Raw genomic sequence first — 17,882 nt, 5'->3', positions numbered from 1 at the left:
CACTGGAGTCCTCTCTGTCAAGAGCTGTGTTTTGGCTGGTAGCCTGGCTGCCATTGTCAGTCATCCTGGGAATTGACACAGCCCTGGAACCTAAATGAAGATGGCTTATTTCATGTGGGATCTGACAGCTGTTGGGCACTGGGCTGTGGTCAGTGACAGACAGGTTCTGTGTACCAATATCAGGCTGCACTCTGACAAAAAACCATTTTTGATGAAAAATTTTTGAACAAAATAGTTTGGTTTGGAGGTAAGGACATGAGTCAGTTGGGACGCTGTGTTTCTTCATGCTGCTGTGTCACCTTGGTGAGAGAGAACTTGAAAGTTCTTCACCCAGGCATCACTTCCTTTTAATGCTGCCAGTTTAGGTCCATCTGCTTAGAAATGGTGCTTCCCATCACCTCCAGGGAAGAAAGGGCTGTTGGTTGCAGTGTCCCCAGCTGGGGGATGCTCTGGCACTGCAGTTGCAGAGCTTGGAGCTGTCAGGTCACTCGGTGGCAGCAGGGGTGGTGGATGAGGGAAGGAGAGTTGCAGTCCCACATCTCAGATGCTGCTGACAACTTTTGACACTGTTTTTTCTCCCCAGTATGTGCCCAAGGACCTCCTGCCAGTCTACAGGGACAAAGTTGTACCTGTTGCAGATATAATCACTCCTAACCAGTTTGAAGCTGAGTAAGTGCTTATTTTCTTTTATAGCCAAATAAACTTGGGGAAAAAAGCAGGAAAGACTGATACCTCTTAATTTTATTTGTCTCAATATAGTGCCTTATGTATGTATGTGTCAGGTTTTGGGTTTTAGCTGTTAGTTTCAAGTGGTGTTTTTCAGATAACCTCAACTGCTGCATGTTGAAACCAATAAAAAACCCAGGAGTTACGTGAGGAAAAGATTCTTGTTGTTTTCTCCAGTCTCTCATTTTCATGATTATTTCTTGTTATCACCAGAGGCCTGTTTCTAGGACAGGTTAAAAAAATACCTTCCCCATCCTTACCCATGACTATGAAGATTTTTATTATGTGCCAGAATGTCAGAACTGAAATAGTTTGGTTCAACCCCGCCCAAAATTAGATTCAGAAATACCTCCATGGCAACATCTCATAGGAGCTACAAATTCAAATGTCTCCTGCCTGTCCTGGCTACCCAGCTGTGACTGGTCACGAGATAATCTGTGGTGATGCAGCACAGGCCGTCCTCCTTAAGGGGAGGGAGCAGCTACATGGGAGAGGGTGGGAAGACTCTTCCTTGTGAGAGAATTTTTGTGATGTAGGGATCTCTGCAGGAGGCAGGGTAGGACTGCTGTGAGCAGCACTGTGTGTCTGTGCACGTAGCCTTTACCGTGGAGCTACAGATGGCTTAGGCCTGTTTGGTGCAGTCCAAGCTTTCCTCCTTTGAAAGGGCAATCAGTCACTGCCTGGAGAACTTGTGCTCTTTTAAGGTTTCTGTTTCATTCTCAGGTTACTCACGGGCAGGAAGATTTACACGGAAAAAGATGCACTGGAGGTAAGTAGGCAAAGGGTGGGATGTGTGAGGTCTCTTTCTGCATTCCTGCCTGCAGTGCTGCACTTTGCAGTTTGTCTTTAACCTTGGAGTCACTTTGGCCTCTGTCCTTTCCATATGTTTATCATTAAAGCTCCTACACTCCAGGCACAAAACATTTCCTGGTTTAGTGTCAGACTTCTGAAGAAACTTCCCAAAAGAGCTCCAGATAAAGGGATTACAGTGATTATGAGTACATCTCTCTGAGCTTGCTTTCTGCAGTGAAGGAGGAGTGGCAGCAGCACACATGGCAAATGCCCAGACACTGCCAGCAGCTCTGTTATTACTGTATTATTTGGTTGGGGTGAAAACCCAGGGGACCACGGGCATTAGGAACCTGTTTGGGGCTCTGCTGTTCACACTCAGCAATGCTGAGTGTGAGGACAACTTTTCCTCATTCTTGCAGATAAATCCCAAGCATTGACAGCTGCTGTCATTACCATGTGGAGATGATAGATGGCCTGCAAATATATTGCATCAAGGTGTAAAGGTTTGCTCTTTTACACAAAGTGAAGAAAATAAAAAGCTGTGGGAGGACAAAATAGAAATACAATTTCATTGATGTCTTGAGAAGGGCTGAGCTCTTTGTTTTGTTGACTAGTCAAGTGCTTTCAGAACGGACTGATGTTATTCCCTCCAGTTTGGTTTTGAACTTCAAAAGAACACAAAATCTTTAAACAAACAGCAGCTGCAGTGGCACCCTGGAGAGTAGCTGGGGGTCTGTCACCCCAAATGTTTGTTGTTTTTTTTGCTGTAGCAACGTCAGACAACATGGATTGGTCACCATCACTTCACAGCAGGAAGCAGCTACAGAGATCTCATCTCTCTGAATTTCCACTGCCCCAGTTTTATGTTACCCCACTGTGCTGGGTGAGGGTGATGAGCTGTGCTTCGTGCCACTGGCTGCTAGCTGCAACTCAGTTCTTCTGTTCTCATCCTCACCAGTGGAACCAGAGTCTTGAGGAGAGCATCATTAGCTGAGCAGCCATTAGTTTTAGATTTGCGTATTTCAGCTGTGAACATGAGTTGCATGTGCTAAAGAGTTTTGCCAATTAAGTCTTCTGACTGATTCATGCCACAGCTCTGATTTGTGATGGGCTTTAAAAAAATCTCTCCCAAAGAGAGAGAATTATACTTAGAAATGGAAACATTTTTAAAGCAGTTGTTTGCAGGATGTTATATTTTAATCTGTCTGTCTTTCCAGCTGCATGTCATATATGGGTCTAGTAATAATCCATGCTGGAATTTGTCCCCTTTGGAGGTGGTAGGAATTCTGGCATTGATTTCCATGGTTTCATGCTTGCTTTCCTTTTTTTTAAGAAGACTTGTGATGACAGTAGTGTCTTCTAACATAAAATAAAGTATGATGTAATATTAATGTAGAAGGGACTAAGTCCTAAAACTAGAAATAGTGGAGATTAGGATCCTGGTGAATTGTGACTGAGAAATGAAATTTAGTTTAATATTACTGCACAGATTGATTGTGTCAGTGTATGCTGGTGGATTTACTGCTTCTTTAAAACCCAGCTGATGCCTGTGCAAAGAGGTCTGACAGCTGAAGAAACTTGGAGGCTTAGACAAGAAAGAAAAGCAATAAAGTATTAAAAAATAGCAGAAATAAATCCTTATCCTTCAGCTGCTCATGAGTCACAGCTAGCCTGAGAGGATTTTTAGTTAAACTCTTCTGGGAGAATTAATATTTTATCCATGTTTTATACTAAACTCATTACTGAAGTCATTCTTTTTTCTGTGAAATCAAAATCACTTGTGTCTGTAGCAACCAATTATGATGTCAGAAGTAGAGTATTAATGAGTTTAAGTGAGGAACAGACAGAGTGGAAATATATCTGCAAAGGTATATAATTTACAGCTGTAGTTAGGGGGTTGAAACAGAATGAGAAGATTGAGACAGACACACTTGTGCCTCTGATTTAGGTTTTTTAATTTTTGCTAACTCTAAAAGTAGTAGCTAAATAAGATTTCATGACCTGGAGTTCTTAGCTTTCTAGCAAATGCTTCAAGATGCCAGCTCAGGTGCATGTATCTGTATATTCATTCTCTTATTCTTTTGATAATATGTTCTGAAAACATGGTTCAGGCAAAAATTCTGATCACAGCTGAAACAGAGCATTCTTTCCAGAGGAGCATCCAAAGATAACACAAACAGAGATGCTTGTATATTTTAACAAGTGTGTACATTTAGATGTGGATGTTTTCCTTCCCCTTTTTCAAAGTAATGGCCCTAATTCAAGTGGATTATTTGAGTAGAAACTGGTTTTTTCTCTTTACAAAAGATGCCAAAATAAGGTGCTTGTTAAAAACCCTCAGTACTATGAATGAAAGTGTAACCAACACATACTGCAGTCACTGATTCCTGCCTTTTTGCATGTTGAAAGGTAATGGATATGCTCCATGCCATGGGACCAGAGACTGTGGTGATCACAAGCTCAGATCTACAGGCACCTCTAGGAAATGACTACTTGATTGCTCTGGGAAGCCACAGAAAAAGTAAGTCAAGAGCTCCTTCCTTACCTGTGCTCTCTTTTAACCTGTCTGTGCTTGCTGTTACTCCTTGAAGGAATAGTTTCATCAGGCCCATCTGTAGTGCATGGAAGGAGCTCAGATTCCCAAGTGAAGACCTCCTACAGTAATATCAGGGAGTAGTAAGACTGGGACTGCTCCATGAGGAAAGACAAGAGCTGAGAGTGATTGTAGCACAGGCAGGACTCTGTCCCTACCCATGGGGCACAGACCCACAGGACCTGAATAAGGTGAGCAGGACGGGGGGGTGGTGGCAGACAGGTCTGTTTGACAGTCCAGAGTAAGAGAGACAAGCCAGGTCTGAGATTAATCTGGAAAATCCAATCAGTAAGTCAGGACAGCACGGCTGTACACAGGAGTATTTGCAGCATAGCTCAGGCAAGGCTGCTTGTGCCCAGGCCTGAGCTTCCATGCAGCTCCTGGGCAGAGGAGGGGGATGTCCTAGGTGAGGTTTATTGGGACTCTTACAGCCCCTAGTAGTGACCCTGGCAGTAAGGATATAAAACAGGAACTTGGAATGTTTGAATGCTTTTCTGAAAAGTCACACTGTCCTGTTAGCAGATTGTCCCTCCCTTGATAGGTCATAAAATACCCTTGATAGGTTATGAAATACCCTTCTGCTTCTTCTCTATATCCCCTTCTGTAGTCCCACCAAGATTCATTGTGTGTTCACTGTTTTCACCTGAGAATGGCACAGTTATGAGGGATGTAAAATGAAGGTGGTAGCTCCTTCCTCCCCCTTAAATGAAGTATGTACAGTATAGAAGTTGTAAATGCTATCCCAAGCTGGCCATGTTTTGGAAGGCTGTGCCTTTTAAAAGAGCTGGTACAAAGTTTACAATATTCTTTATTGGCTTTCCATTCCAAACAGCAAAGGAATTCAAATCTGACGATGACATTTAAAACGATTTCTTTTTAAATTCTAGTGATTGCTGTTGTATTAGTTGCTGGGTCTGTCACTTAACTGTGTGTCTGTGTTGCAGCTAAAGCAGATGGTACCAGGATAACACAAAGAATTCGAGTGGAGTCTCCTAAAGTGGATGCTGTCTTTGTTGGAACAGGAGACTTGTTCGCTGCTATGCTTCTGGCATGGACACACAAGCACCCCAACAATTTGAAGGTGTGGGAGAAGTTACTCATTTCTCTGCAAGTTTGGACCTTGTTTCTCTTGAGTTTTTTTAAAAACTTCTAATCTGTGACATTATTTAAAGACTGTCTTCTGTTTTGGCTTTTTTTTCCTCACCTCAGAGAAAAAGCCACAGACTTTCCCTTTTGCCAAAAGGGACATTAAACTGTCGTATTTCAATTAGATTGATTTTGTAATTTTGCCAAATAAGATGTTCTTCTCTCTAGAGAGACAGACTGCATGCATGTTTATAATTATGGTTTTTATCCTCACTTCATAATGAGCTTCGAAAATAATTTCTCAGATCTATTTTTCTGCTCCTTTCCCTTAAGGACGTAGGTATATGGTTTCTAATAACTGTTTTGGGAGAATTAAGTCAAAATTTATTTTTTCCAAACTCTACATTACATAGTTGTCATCCTGTTTGTTTTGTCAGTCATGTTTTCCTCTTCATAGCAGTGTTTTTGAAATAATATTTATTAATATTAAGTACTATTAAAGTAGGCAGCTGAAGTTTTACTAAAACCTGAATATGTTGTGTTGATGCAGGTGGCATGTGAAAAGACTGTGTCAGCCATGCAGCACGTTCTGCAAAGGACCATTAAGAGTGCAAAAGGTAAATTCATCCAGACCTTGCTCCTGTTTTCTGCCTGGATTGGCATCAGAAGAAATATTCAAGGAGCTTTCTGGGTTTCCTGACTAAAAGCAGCCCCTCAGTGCAGAAGCAGGCAGAGAATTTACAGAATGAGAGCTTGGTAGTTTTGTCTGCTTGTTCCTACTGTGTCCTCCAAGCCGATTTTTGACAAGAGCCGACTGCAGATGTCACTGTTTAGCTTGTGGTGGATGGCAGTCGTGCTGACTGTGCCTGACTCAGCTCTGCAAAACCGGCAGAACTTGAGAAAATGCTGAGTTTGGTGTGCCACAGAGCTCCTGCTTCAGTGTAGCTCACTCACTGTCCCTCTGAGTGTGTATTTAGCACTGAGAGGGGTTTATCAACTAATAATAGTTTCTTTGCTGTGTTGGCCATGTGGGGAGTGATTTTTTTTTTTTTTTTTTTTTTAAGCTTCTCTTCTGTTGGAGTTCCCCTGTCTTTCAGTTCTTGAGGAAATCTGTGGGTTCTCTAAGCTGTGTGACTTCCTAATTAACAGCAGAGACTTATTTCTTTCCTGGAGAGAGGTGTGGAGCAGTGGTGATAAGAAATCACAGTGCTGACCTGGATTTTCCATTTTGGAAGCCTTTAGCAGGGAGTAGTAAGGGAGACTGGGGAAAGGAGGAAGGTAGAAAAAATCGTGGGGTAACAACAATGTAACTTGTTTCTTTTTGTACTGCTGTTTTTAATGACATTGTGATGTCATCTTTTTAGTGCAAGCTGGAGAAGGAAACAAACCAAACTCAGCCCAGCTGGAACTGAGAATGGTCCAAAGCAAAAAGGACATAGAAAACCCAGAGATCATAGTGAAAGCCACCGTGTTATAAAGGCTCCACGTCTCCAATAACGCACAATGTATCGATGTCCTCATTTCTTTCCTGTAAATTGTAATATTTGCCTTAGATCTGTGACAGAAACCTGACTTTCATGAAATAGTGCCCAGCATAGGCAGATATCCACTCTCAAACATATGTGCTGGCCTTGCTCAGTTTTAAAAACAGAACAGTTAGTGTGCATTGAAGCATACTCCCAGGTATCCCAATGTCTGTCAGATTCACTTACTCTGTGTGACTACCCAGGGCAAGAGAGCAATGTTCCTGCCTTGCCAAAGACTGTAGATGTGAATTTGCTAATGGAATGCTTGACTGACTGGAAAATGTATTTCAAGATGGCATCTAGTGCCAATGGAGCTGGCTCCATGCTCCCTTTTCCTGGAGGTACCTGGTTACCTACTGTGGTATTCAGTATCTCGGCTGCTATGAAACTAAGCAGGGTTAAATCTACACACACAGTTCTGGTTGTGTGTAGGAGTACTTTGAAGATGTTTGGCATGTTCAGTACTCTGAAGTGACCTTGAGGTGTCATTCATGCTACTGATCTCTGCTCCTGTTTCTTGTCCATGAACAGCTGCACAGTTTCAGTTGTCACAGGTTCTGGCTGCTTATTTCTCATGTCCGTGGGTGCCCACATGATTTTCCTGCTCCAGAAACGTCTTCATTAACAAGATCATGCCTGGTAGCACTGGTTAGAAGTGTGTAGTTCTACCTCCGAGGCCAGGTTTGATTCTCTGTTTATAACTAAGGGCAAAAGAGAAAGCAGCTTGTACCCTGGAAGTTGGCTGCCTTGGTTTGTTCATCGTGGGTGGATGCACTTACAAACTACATGGGCACTTCCAGTTAACATTAGTAAGCACTGCTGGCAGGCTTAGCAATGAAGCAATATGGGAAAAGTAGTATTTTTTGTTTAGTAAGGTCTGGTAAGTTACATGTGTTTACCAAATGCAGTGAAACAGAAAAATTAACTTGTTCATAATGTCTCTGCAAGCAACACCAATAGAGATTACAGAAATGCATTACTATTACTCTTATTATTAATAATACATCTTGATATCAAGATTCTGCTTGATAAGGCTTCAAAATGGGATTTTTAGTCATTTCAGTGTCCTATGGATCACAGCCACATACTGAAGCAGCAGGGCACATCTGCTGACAGGTATTGGCCATTCACATTTCCCTAGGATTTCTGTATGGGATCCATGTTCATGCTTGTCCCAAGATGAGGTCTAGTGTGATGTTACATCCAAATTGAGTTGATGAGCTTTACTTGTCTCAGACTACATAAGGGGATGGAAATTGCATTTCTAATAGACTTCCTCTCCTGCATTTGGCATCAAAAGTGAAAAAAAACCCAACATTACTTGAGAATTTAAGGGAAAAAAAATCAGCAGGAATTTATCTACAAAATGTGATTCTGCCGTCACAGTTTTTAGTAACCACTGTCATGAAATGACTTTCTAGCAATAATAATTTTGGTGTTGTGAACAGTTGCTAAAACTAGCAGTCAGTAACAGAGATATGAGCTCATGGCTCATACCCAACATGTAAAAAGTTGTGAACTACCTTGACAGTGTGTACAAGTATCTGATGGGAAGCAGTGAAGAGGGAACCAGGCTTTTCTCAGTGGTGTCCAGGGAAGTGATAAATGGGCAGTGGCACAAATTGAAATACAGGAAAATCCATTTAAACATTAAAAAAATAAAATTCACTGTGAAGGTGATCAAACACTGGTACAGGTTGCCCAGAGAGGTTGTGGAGTCTCCATCCTTGGAGATACTCAAAATGCTGACTGAACATGGCCATGAGCAGTCTGCTGTTCTTGGCCCTGCTTGCTCAGAGGTTGGACCAGAGATCTTCAGAGGTCCCTTCCAACCTCAGCCATTCCATGATTCTCTGAGCACATCGAACTGCCTTTCTTTGCAGCCCTGGATTTTTAAATTGGTGTGCAGGTATTTTGTACTCCCTGGAACATAAACTTCCAGATGGGCTGGAAAATACTCATATTAATATTTTTCCCCCCTTTTTAGATAAGCTGCTGTTTGCTTGGGCAGCTGTGCCAGGAAGACAATTACCTCTTTTGAGATAATTGCTTTCAGCAAAGATATTTAAATACTGTAGCTGGTGATGCATTTCAACAGTTGAACACGAAAAGGATTTTCACTGTTTCTAACATTGATTAACCAAGTGCTGCATGCCATATTCCAAACATAACTACGAGTTTATTAATCTTTTACAATTAGACTGTTTCATGTGGAAGTGTATAATCCCTACCATCCTCTTAGGAAGAAGGGATCAACACCCTGAACTTCCCTGCCTGTACAGACAATGGTCAGTGCCCTTTTAGTAAATGTGGGACAGCACAATTTTATTTTGCCATTAGAATAGACAGACTTCACAAGAGGATTGAGAGAAAGGCAAGGGATGTTTTCTCTGAAATAAAGAAGTTTGGAATTTGGGAAACTTGGAGCTACCTTGCAAACAAGGTTTTCATTGTCAACCATAATGAGCCGTGATCTTGACATAAAAGACAAAGCGCTATGTTTGTTGGAGCAGTTTATACCTGTCAGGTGTAATCTTTTCCCACTTCTTCAAAGAATGGATCAGTTCAGTAATTAATGTGTTCCTTAGAGTCTGTGACATATCCATGTTAAAACAAAAACAAAGCATATTCATACTAATGTGCTCAATTTGCAAAAGTTCCTATTCCACAGTAGCTGGATCCTGTAGCAATGGGCTGCTGGCTTCATCTGCTTGAGTCCCTGAGGGTTGCTCATGTGATAACTGCTTTAAACTCCCACTGACCTGATCGAAATTAGGTCAGGTTTATGTCTTCAGTGAAGAATTGGGCTTAACATCTCTTGCAAGGAACAAACATCAGAAATTATCTGTAAATATATTCTGTAGCTAATGTTTTGTAGCCACAGCAGGCTAACAGGTATTTTTGAATGTCAAAGTACACATTTTTATTTGTTTAGAGTTACACAAAGCTCATGTGCAGAACAAAATTCAAAGACTCAGCACAGTCCTGTTTAATATTTCATTCCCTCCTTTCCTCCTGCATATAATACCTGTATCTTTTTCTGAGTTTGTGCTGTCTGTCTGGTGCAGCTGGAAAGTGTCTCAGTGCCAGACAGTGCCCACTATTTATATAGGGGCTGGGAGGAGACTGACCAGCATTGTCTGATTCACTTGCAAACCTATAGTTAAAGATAAAAGGTTAGTCTAAACTAGCTTAGATCCTAACTCAGTACAGGAGAACAAGCACTTTAGCCCAGAGAGTGGAGTCTGTAATAATGGATAACCTTCCGTGGCCGTCCTGAGAGCATGAAAGGTGTAACCCAGCAGTCCAGCACTCACCAGCTGGGGACTGGTGGCTTCATTGCCACGTGTGTGAGGTCAGAAGCACACGAGGCTTCTCATGCTGCAGCACATGGAAGCATGGGGGAGGTGAATGCTTTGTGTTTGTGTCGGATCCCTTTTTCCTGGAGTGATTTGCAGTGCCTGTGGCCACTGCTCAAGTCCACCCACTCGTTTGCAGAGCCACCTATGCAGGAGAGACCAAAAGTTGTTTATGAACCATCTACTCTGGGCCTGGATTTAGTCTCTATGTGCTGAGAATTGAGACGTGCATAAAGACATTGAGCTGAAATCAGTGCTAGCCACACTCAATAGAAACACTTCAGAAAGCTGCAGTATGAATTGTTAATGTTTGTGTACTGATTTTTGTCTCAAGTGGGGAGAAATCTATAATCCATGTGTTATACAAAAGAATTGGAGGACCAAGGTTTCCAGCTACTCATACTGCCTTTTGAGTATCTTAACTATGTCTTGATTGGATGGTGTTAATTTGTTGTCTGAGACTGTTGTGGTGATTGTATTGATTAATTTTATTTTAAAATATGTAGCAAGGAAGATTGTAATAAAAGCATCTACATTTAATATACTGTGCACACACAAATTGTTAGATCCTATTTTTAAACATGTTAATCATTTCAGAATTAAACAGCACAAGAATGGTTTGGTAGTCCTGCTGAATAAAATGGATATAATTAAATTTTTTTCCTTAGTTATGTCCTAGGATAGAGAGAGGGTAGTTAATGGAAGAGAGCACATTTGTGCCCTGTTATCATCTTACTGTAAGGTATGGATGTGGAAGTGAGAAACATCCTTGTTGTCTTATTTTTCTTAAAGACGTTTCATGGGAAGAAGATCGCTGGCATTCTGCACCACTCCCTTGCATTCCTCTTACTTGTATGTGTAGGACCTTATTGTGTTGTGCTCTTCTTTCCTGCACACAGGGTGAGAAGAGGGGCTTGAAATAAGAACCATAACTCATTTTGAGATCTCTTTCTTGTGCAGCATTTAACTGCACTCCACTAAATTTTTACCTCACTGTGTAGGGTGGAGCATACAGGACTGTAGAGTGGGAAAGAAATGTTCCTCATGTGGGAACAAGAGCTTCTGTCAGCACTCAGCAGTGTCCCTGCCAGGGTGGTGGCTTGCAGGAGGAGGAGAGCAGGGATCCAGGTTAAGGAGAGCAGAAAGTGCTGTGTCATTACACTTATGTCCACTGGAGAAGTTTCGTTTATATTTATACTAAAGAAAACCACCTCTCCTGAGTAAAGGTCCTTGCCCAGTTAAAGAGTGCTTTAAAAAGCTGGGATGTGTTGCAAAGTTTGGTCACTCTGGGACTAAAATGTTTCTTTATAAAAGGAAGCTCGACCCCTTCCTTTACATCCCCTTGCAGCCATACTGGCTTACTGACTGTAGTCATTCCATTCCTGTTAGAATCCCAGGATTAGATACCCAGAGAGCTGTTCTTCCTGAAAGCACATGTTCTTCATGTTCCTGGTAAGTGAGAGCCTGCCTAGCAGTTCTGTAGCTTTCTGAAACATGTCCATTAAAGACATTTGTCAGCCATGGAAACTAAGCTTAGAGATGTTCAGTCACAGCCCAAAAATAGCTCTTTCAAATAAATGAAAACTCTTGAAAGTGCATTATTTTCAATAAATGAGTAAACCAGCGAGTTTGTAGATGCATGCAGGAGCAGATTTCAGGTAAATCCCCGAGGTTCAATCAGTCACTGGAGGAGTGTGCCCTGAGCACACTGCTGCTGTCAGGGCACTGCTTCAGGAGAGACCCAGCTACTTCTCACCATTTCCCAGAAGAGAGGAATGTGGTGTGGCATTCAGCAGCCAAGGAAAACTCCCATCTGCTTCACCAGGAAACCAGTGCCAGGTGACAGCCCCAGTGCCACCAGTTTGGTGCTTTTGCTGCTCTGGCAGCAGTGGACATCGAGGCAGATGGGACGCTCCTAAATGTGCACATCTTCCTGGCTCAGTGCCTCCACAGTGCAAATAATGGTAATAAATCCTCAATTTTCAGAGCAGTGAATAGGGCAGCACATTATTCAGAGAGAGAAAACCAGCAATATGAGAAGGCTGTGCCATATGTTACCACTGAAATCACACCTATTGCCCTCGTGGTTGCATTGCTGTTTAGAAAAAAATCTGTGTGTAGAAGAGTGTGATTTATGTACTCGTGTGTGTGTGTGTGTGTATGTTGAAGCTTTATTTGCAATGTGGTAGGGGTGGGAAACAGAATTTGGGGGGCTGGCTGAGTAGGCCTTCAGGATGTGAGCAGAAGGTCTTAAAGAATTATATTTTTATAGATTGTGCTGAAGCTTTGGGTCCCAGCCACACATAGCCTTTTCTTCCAGAGAACTGAAATGGTTTGGAAAGAGAGTCAGGTGGCTGTAATATAGTAGGGATAGTACAACCCCACCAGCCCTGGACAAACTGAATAACTTAATAAAAGATGCCTTTTTAAGTAATATTTTTTTAGTGCTGAATTGTTAAACAAAGAAATATTTATGAGCAAACTTTCTATGTACTTAAAAGTTTGTGTGGTGCTTTGTACTGACTAGGTGGACCTGTTATATGTTTACACATCTTAAATGATTGTCCTTGAGGTGTGTGTAGTAATTCAATGACTTCTATGCCAGAAAAACAATGAAGTTCTGTGTAATAGCAAATTATTTAATTTCTGATGAAACTGTAGGCTTTCTAGTGTTTGTGTATTTTTCTGGTTGGCCATTACAAGTTGTATCCTTCCTGCAGTAAGGCTTGTACGCTTGATTGTAGAGAGAGGCAATAGGATGGTAGATAACCATTGTTTAAAAAGAAAACCCTAAATATTGCTACCTTATCCATTTTAAAATCAGGTAAGGTTTGTGGCATAAGCCTGAAATTTTGCATTGCAATCAAGTTTCAAATACATATAGGGTAGGTTAAAAGTTGGGGATGGGTTTGTTTGTTTAATTAAATAAGACTGGGAGGTCTTAAAAGTGCTTAATAGGAATATATACATGGACAAGCCAAGAGATGGAACAAAAATGGCTTGTTCCCATTGTATGAACCTGACCAATTAATTCATAGCTTGTGCTAAACCTGTGCACAGACAGGTGAATAGACAAATGGGAGAAAGTAAAGATTTTTTTCCTTATAGTTTGGCAGCTGTAATAGCGTGAGGAATTTTAGCTGTTTGTTCTGAATTCAAATTCATAAATACCTTCCAGAAGAGCTGAGTTACCAATAAAGTCCCATTCAGTCAAAAGGCAAAGCTGTTGACAGGGTTCAAAACCAGAGCAGGATTTTTTCATCTTGCCAAACATACTGAGTCTTTGTTTCCTATGGCTGGGAGACCAGGGCTAAAGCCCAACTGTCAAGATATATTAATTTTTTTTAGTTGAACTTTGGGGTCTGTCTAAAAAGTGCAGGGGTCTGCAGCATAAAGGAGTTTTTGGAGCATGGTCCTATGATAAATGTCATCACCTACTGCAGCAGTTGGTGATTTGGCAAAACTGAGCATCACTTGTTACATCCCTTTTAGTAAACGTGGCAGCATCCTCAGCCCTCTTGTGAATAAATCACCACTGCAAAAAGCAGAGGAGAATTTATCACGAGTTTTTCTCCCGAGAGTTCCTGATTTCTGGATGTGTTAAAAGAGAAGCACTTCTGCTTTGCTAAGTTAGCAGGAGAAATGTCACCGAGATGAATAATGTATGAGGAGGGAGGCTGTGGCAGGGAACAGCAGTGCTGGGGATATGTTGTGCCTGGCTTTTCCTCCCCTGGGAATCTGTGGGTGCAGTGTCCTCGTGGTGGTGGCAGAATGACTGTTTTTCCTGCATCCTCCCTTGGGGGCAATGTGGAGGAGTTACTCTGAGCAAGTGGGGAGCTGAGGTCGGTGTGGAGCTGTTGGGTTTGTTTGGCAGTGCTGTACCAAGGCAGTGGTTCAGCACAACTCTGTGCGCCCCCAAAAGCCCGTGGTGTACAGCTGCCTGCTTGCCTGGCCGTGGTGTAATGCCCGTAGATTTCTTCTGCAGGCCATGGAGAACCAAGAGACTCTGGAAGTGCATTATTCAGATGATGCAGGCTTGGCTTTTGTGCTTTTGGAAAGAAAGGTAGAGAATTATTGGCTGCTGTGGTAGATACAACTCATCCATCCCAGCTACACCATAAAAGTGTGCCCTACCCTTCCTCTCCCATCATCTCTGCTGGCTCTGATTTGCCTGTCCCCATAACAAGGGACATGAAGGAGCTAAAATCAATGGGGAATTTATGCAGTCAAAACCACTGAAGTTCTAATCTGCTTTAGTTCTCTTAACCTCCTCATCCTGGGAACAGAAAAGTGCTTGTGCTGCTGCCAGGGAGGGTCTGGGACAATGCAGCTGCTCAAAATGGGGGAGAGTAGAGTTGCCTCTTTCCCTGGCAGTGAGATGCTGCATGAGCAGGGCCTAACTGCAGAGCTGCACTGTTAATGGTAAAGAAAAGAAATCTTTGTGAGTGAAGTGCTTGAAAGAAGAGCTGGAGATTCAGTAAATCAGAGTTTGGTGTTCTCAATCCACTCCATCCCCTGTGTTGCAAAAATATTATAGCACTAAAAAAGTTGGTGTGGCTGTTCTTAATGATCTCTGTGATGCTTGTGCCTAGCAGAGGCGAAAATAGCATTCAATAAAGCAGTGCTCTAACTAGGGAATGTAATAAGAAGATCCAGGTGGAGAAAATGTCAAGTTTCTTTTCACAGCACTTGCATGGTGTCAAAAGTTGTCCAGGTCTGGCTCTTTTCCTTCCTGCCCCCTTTAAGAAAGGAAGGAATGACATGAATAAATCAATAAATAAATAAGGGCAGTTACCTGGAAATTTATGTGGCATTGGTATTCATTTTCATGGACAGATTGATAAATCTTTCCACACCAGAGGTCTCTGGTTCCCAAGGGGTTTTCAGAGGTGCGATAGAGCCTGTCACAGCTGGCTTGGAGCACAGTTCTTAGGACTCAGCTGTGACAGATGGCATTGGGATGCCACCTGCAGGCACTCCTGTCCCGTAGTTGGTACAGCACAGGTATTCACGTGCCTGATGCGTGCTAGATGTGAATCCTTGCCATGGTAGGGAAGGAAACTTGGGCTTGTTGCTGGAGCTGCAGTGATGGGAGGAAACCCTCAAGAATTCAGCACCATCCAGTGATCCTGCCATTTGCTGTCAGTGTTAGTGCAATGTATCCCCTTTTCAGTGTTGTTTTCTATCTGGGAGATGGGAGGATGGCAGCCTCCACATGCAAGTGTGTGCACTGCTTTAACATGCTTTTATCTGGCTGAATGTGAAAAACTAATCAAGATTGTTAAAAATGGAGGGGAAGGATAGCTATGAATTTGCCTAGGACCTAAGTGAGTAGAGAAACGATGAAATTTGTCTCTAATTCAGAAATAATTCAGTATTGACCAAATGAGTGCCATGTCTTCAACGGGCAGTAGCACCTGGAAGAGGCCAATATTTAGGGTTTTTGCCCAAAGCACATTTAGCCCTGCTCTACTGTTTAGTGAAAACGCCCAGTGCAGATGCCACCAGAGCCTCATCTCGTGGAGTAATGCTGTAATAAAGAATGTGGTTTTCTTGTGCAAGTCTTGACCTCTTCTTATGAAAATAACACACAACTCAGTATTTTCATGGTGTATAAGTGAAATGTAATTTTTTTTTTCAATAAAATACATTTCCTTTCCTAAACGTGGGTTTCTGGTTTTTTCCTTGGTGATGTTTCTCTTTCAACTCTAATGGAGCTTTGGCCTTTTGTGTCTTCTCCCTACATATGTGAGCCACAGTTCTGTGCTCTTCCTCTGAAGCCTGACCTCGCTTCCAGAAATCACATAATTCTTTTTCCTCCTGAGCTCCAGAAGGAGTTCTCTGTTCAGCCAAGCTGGCCTTCTGCTCCATGTGCTTGACTACAGTGGAATTGCCTGCTCCAGTGGTTCTAAAAGGTGGTTCTTAAAGTCTGACCTACACTTGTGGGCTCCCTAAACCCTCAAAGGCAGATTCCAAGTGTACTCTATAAAACAGCACCCTGCACAGCCTAAAGTTTGCTCTCCTGAAGTCCAGGGTAGCAACTCTGCTGTCCTTTTTTCTCATTACACTGAAAATTATTTACTCTGCCATTTCAAGATCACTGTGGCCAAGGCAGCCACAAACCACCACATCCCACAGAAGTCCTCTCCTATGCACAAAGAGCAAGCCTAGGAGGGCATCTTTCCAAAGTGTCTCACTGAGTGCCAGTGATAAGAAGTTGCCTCCTACAAAAATCAGGAATGTCCAAGATCTGCTCATCTTAGCAGAATGATGTTCCCAGCTGGTGTCTGGGAAGTTGAAATCTTCCACAAGGATGAAGGTTACCAGTCCAGAAATTTCTCCTAAGTGCCCATAGAATAATTCATTGATGCTGGGCCACCAGTAGCACACACCCACTACAAATTCCCTTTCTTTTCCATCCTCCTCAATCCTCACTCCAAGGCTCTGAACCACATCATCACTGACTGCAAGGGCTGTACAATCCAACCTCTCCCTTACACCACACCTGCCTCTCCTGAGCCTGTAGCCTCCATCCCAGCACTCTCAACATGGGACTCGTTCCAAGTCTCACCAAAACCAACAATACTGGAGCTCTGGGAGCTGCCCAACACTTCCACTTCATCTGTTTATTTCTCCTACAAACAGAGCACCTGGGGAAGGGTCTGAAAAGATTAGAATATTTTTTGGGAGAGTGCTGAAGCTGCTTCCTCTTCACAGCCCTGTGAGAGTGAGGGGTTAAGCCACTCAAAGAACCACTGTTAAAGGGGTTGACAAGAAGCAGGGTTTAATATGAATTTATGAAAGTGCAACTCTTTATAGAGTTCAGTGTCAAAGCTGGCTCTATTACTTAGGACATGGATGAAGCACACATAAGAAAATCAGATCAGAATCGGTGTAGGATGATTTACACAGATGCCAGAGATGCAAAAGGGTAAGGGTGCAAAGGATATGGATACAAAAAGATAAGGGTGCAGAAGGGGTTAGCAGCTCTTAATCATCAACTAATTTAACATTTATAAAGTGACTCAATTGGATTAGCTCCAATTATAACAGTGACTTAATTATGGGTTCATGATAACATTGATACCATAATCAATTCACATGGATGCACACAGGCAAAGAGATGCGTACATCTGTCTTTATACAGAGATGTGTACAGAGCTCTATCCAGCCCCATCCATCTGTAGATGATGCTCAGGGCTCCATCCAGGCTGGGAGTGTTCAAGGCCAGGCTGGATGTGGCTCTGAGCAACCTGGTCTCGTGAAAGATGTCCCTGCCCATGGCAGGGGGTTGCAGCTAGATGATGTTCAAGGTCCCTTCCAACCCAAACTGTTCTATGATTCTATGGTATCTATCTGTATTTGTCTATATCTGTATTTATCTACATGCTCCAGGGGATGTGTGATGCAAGACACTTGGCACTCACTTGTCCCCCGAAAAAAAAGGAGTGTCCCCTGAAAAAAGGAGGTCACTGGGGCAGTCAGGTGTTTCCCTGAGTCAGCCAGGAGAGCTGAGAATCAGGAACTGGGTGGAAAACACTGCCCTTGCTGTCCCCCTTGTGACAGGTTTGAACGCTGCGGTGGTGGTGCAGAGACCAGCCAGCCAGGGGGAACAAAACGAAAGGAGGAAAAGACTTCGGAGGTGGGTGTGACTCCGGGGAGAATTTTTGGATGTAACTCATCTTCTGAACAGGGAGTTTACCTGCTACAGAAAGGTCACATTCTGCCTTTGAGCTCTGCCTGCCCTGTTGGTGCCCCAGGAGCACTGCTGCAGATGAAGGAGCTGGAATTCTCACATTC

General features: G+C 42.7%; 1 protein-coding gene across 1 annotated transcript in view; it reads left to right on the top strand.

The window, feature by feature from the left end:
• The window catches only part of PDXK (pyridoxal kinase), a 45,586-nt gene extending 29,840 nt beyond the window's left edge, over positions 1-15,746 (top strand). Inside the window, exons 6-11 of the mRNA XM_039552791.1 lie at positions 584-669; positions 1,450-1,495; positions 3,928-4,039; positions 5,056-5,192; positions 5,748-5,814; positions 6,562-15,746. Coding sequence (XP_039408725.1) covers positions 584-669; positions 1,450-1,495; positions 3,928-4,039; positions 5,056-5,192; positions 5,748-5,814; positions 6,562-6,674 — 561 coding nt within the window. The 3' untranslated portion in view covers positions 6,675-15,746. The remainder of the gene's footprint in view (positions 1-583; positions 670-1,449; positions 1,496-3,927; positions 4,040-5,055; positions 5,193-5,747; positions 5,815-6,561) is intronic.
• Positions 15,747-17,882: the final 2,136 nt, after the last annotated feature.

The sequence above is a fragment of the Corvus cornix genome, chromosome 1 (assembly GCF_000738735.6).
Source record: "Corvus cornix cornix isolate S_Up_H32 chromosome 1, ASM73873v5, whole genome shotgun sequence".
Taxonomy (NCBI): Eukaryota; Metazoa; Chordata; class Aves; order Passeriformes; family Corvidae; genus Corvus; species Corvus cornix.
The sequence above is the reverse complement of the archived record's forward strand: the minus strand, read 5'-3'. Positions and strand labels throughout refer to the sequence as shown.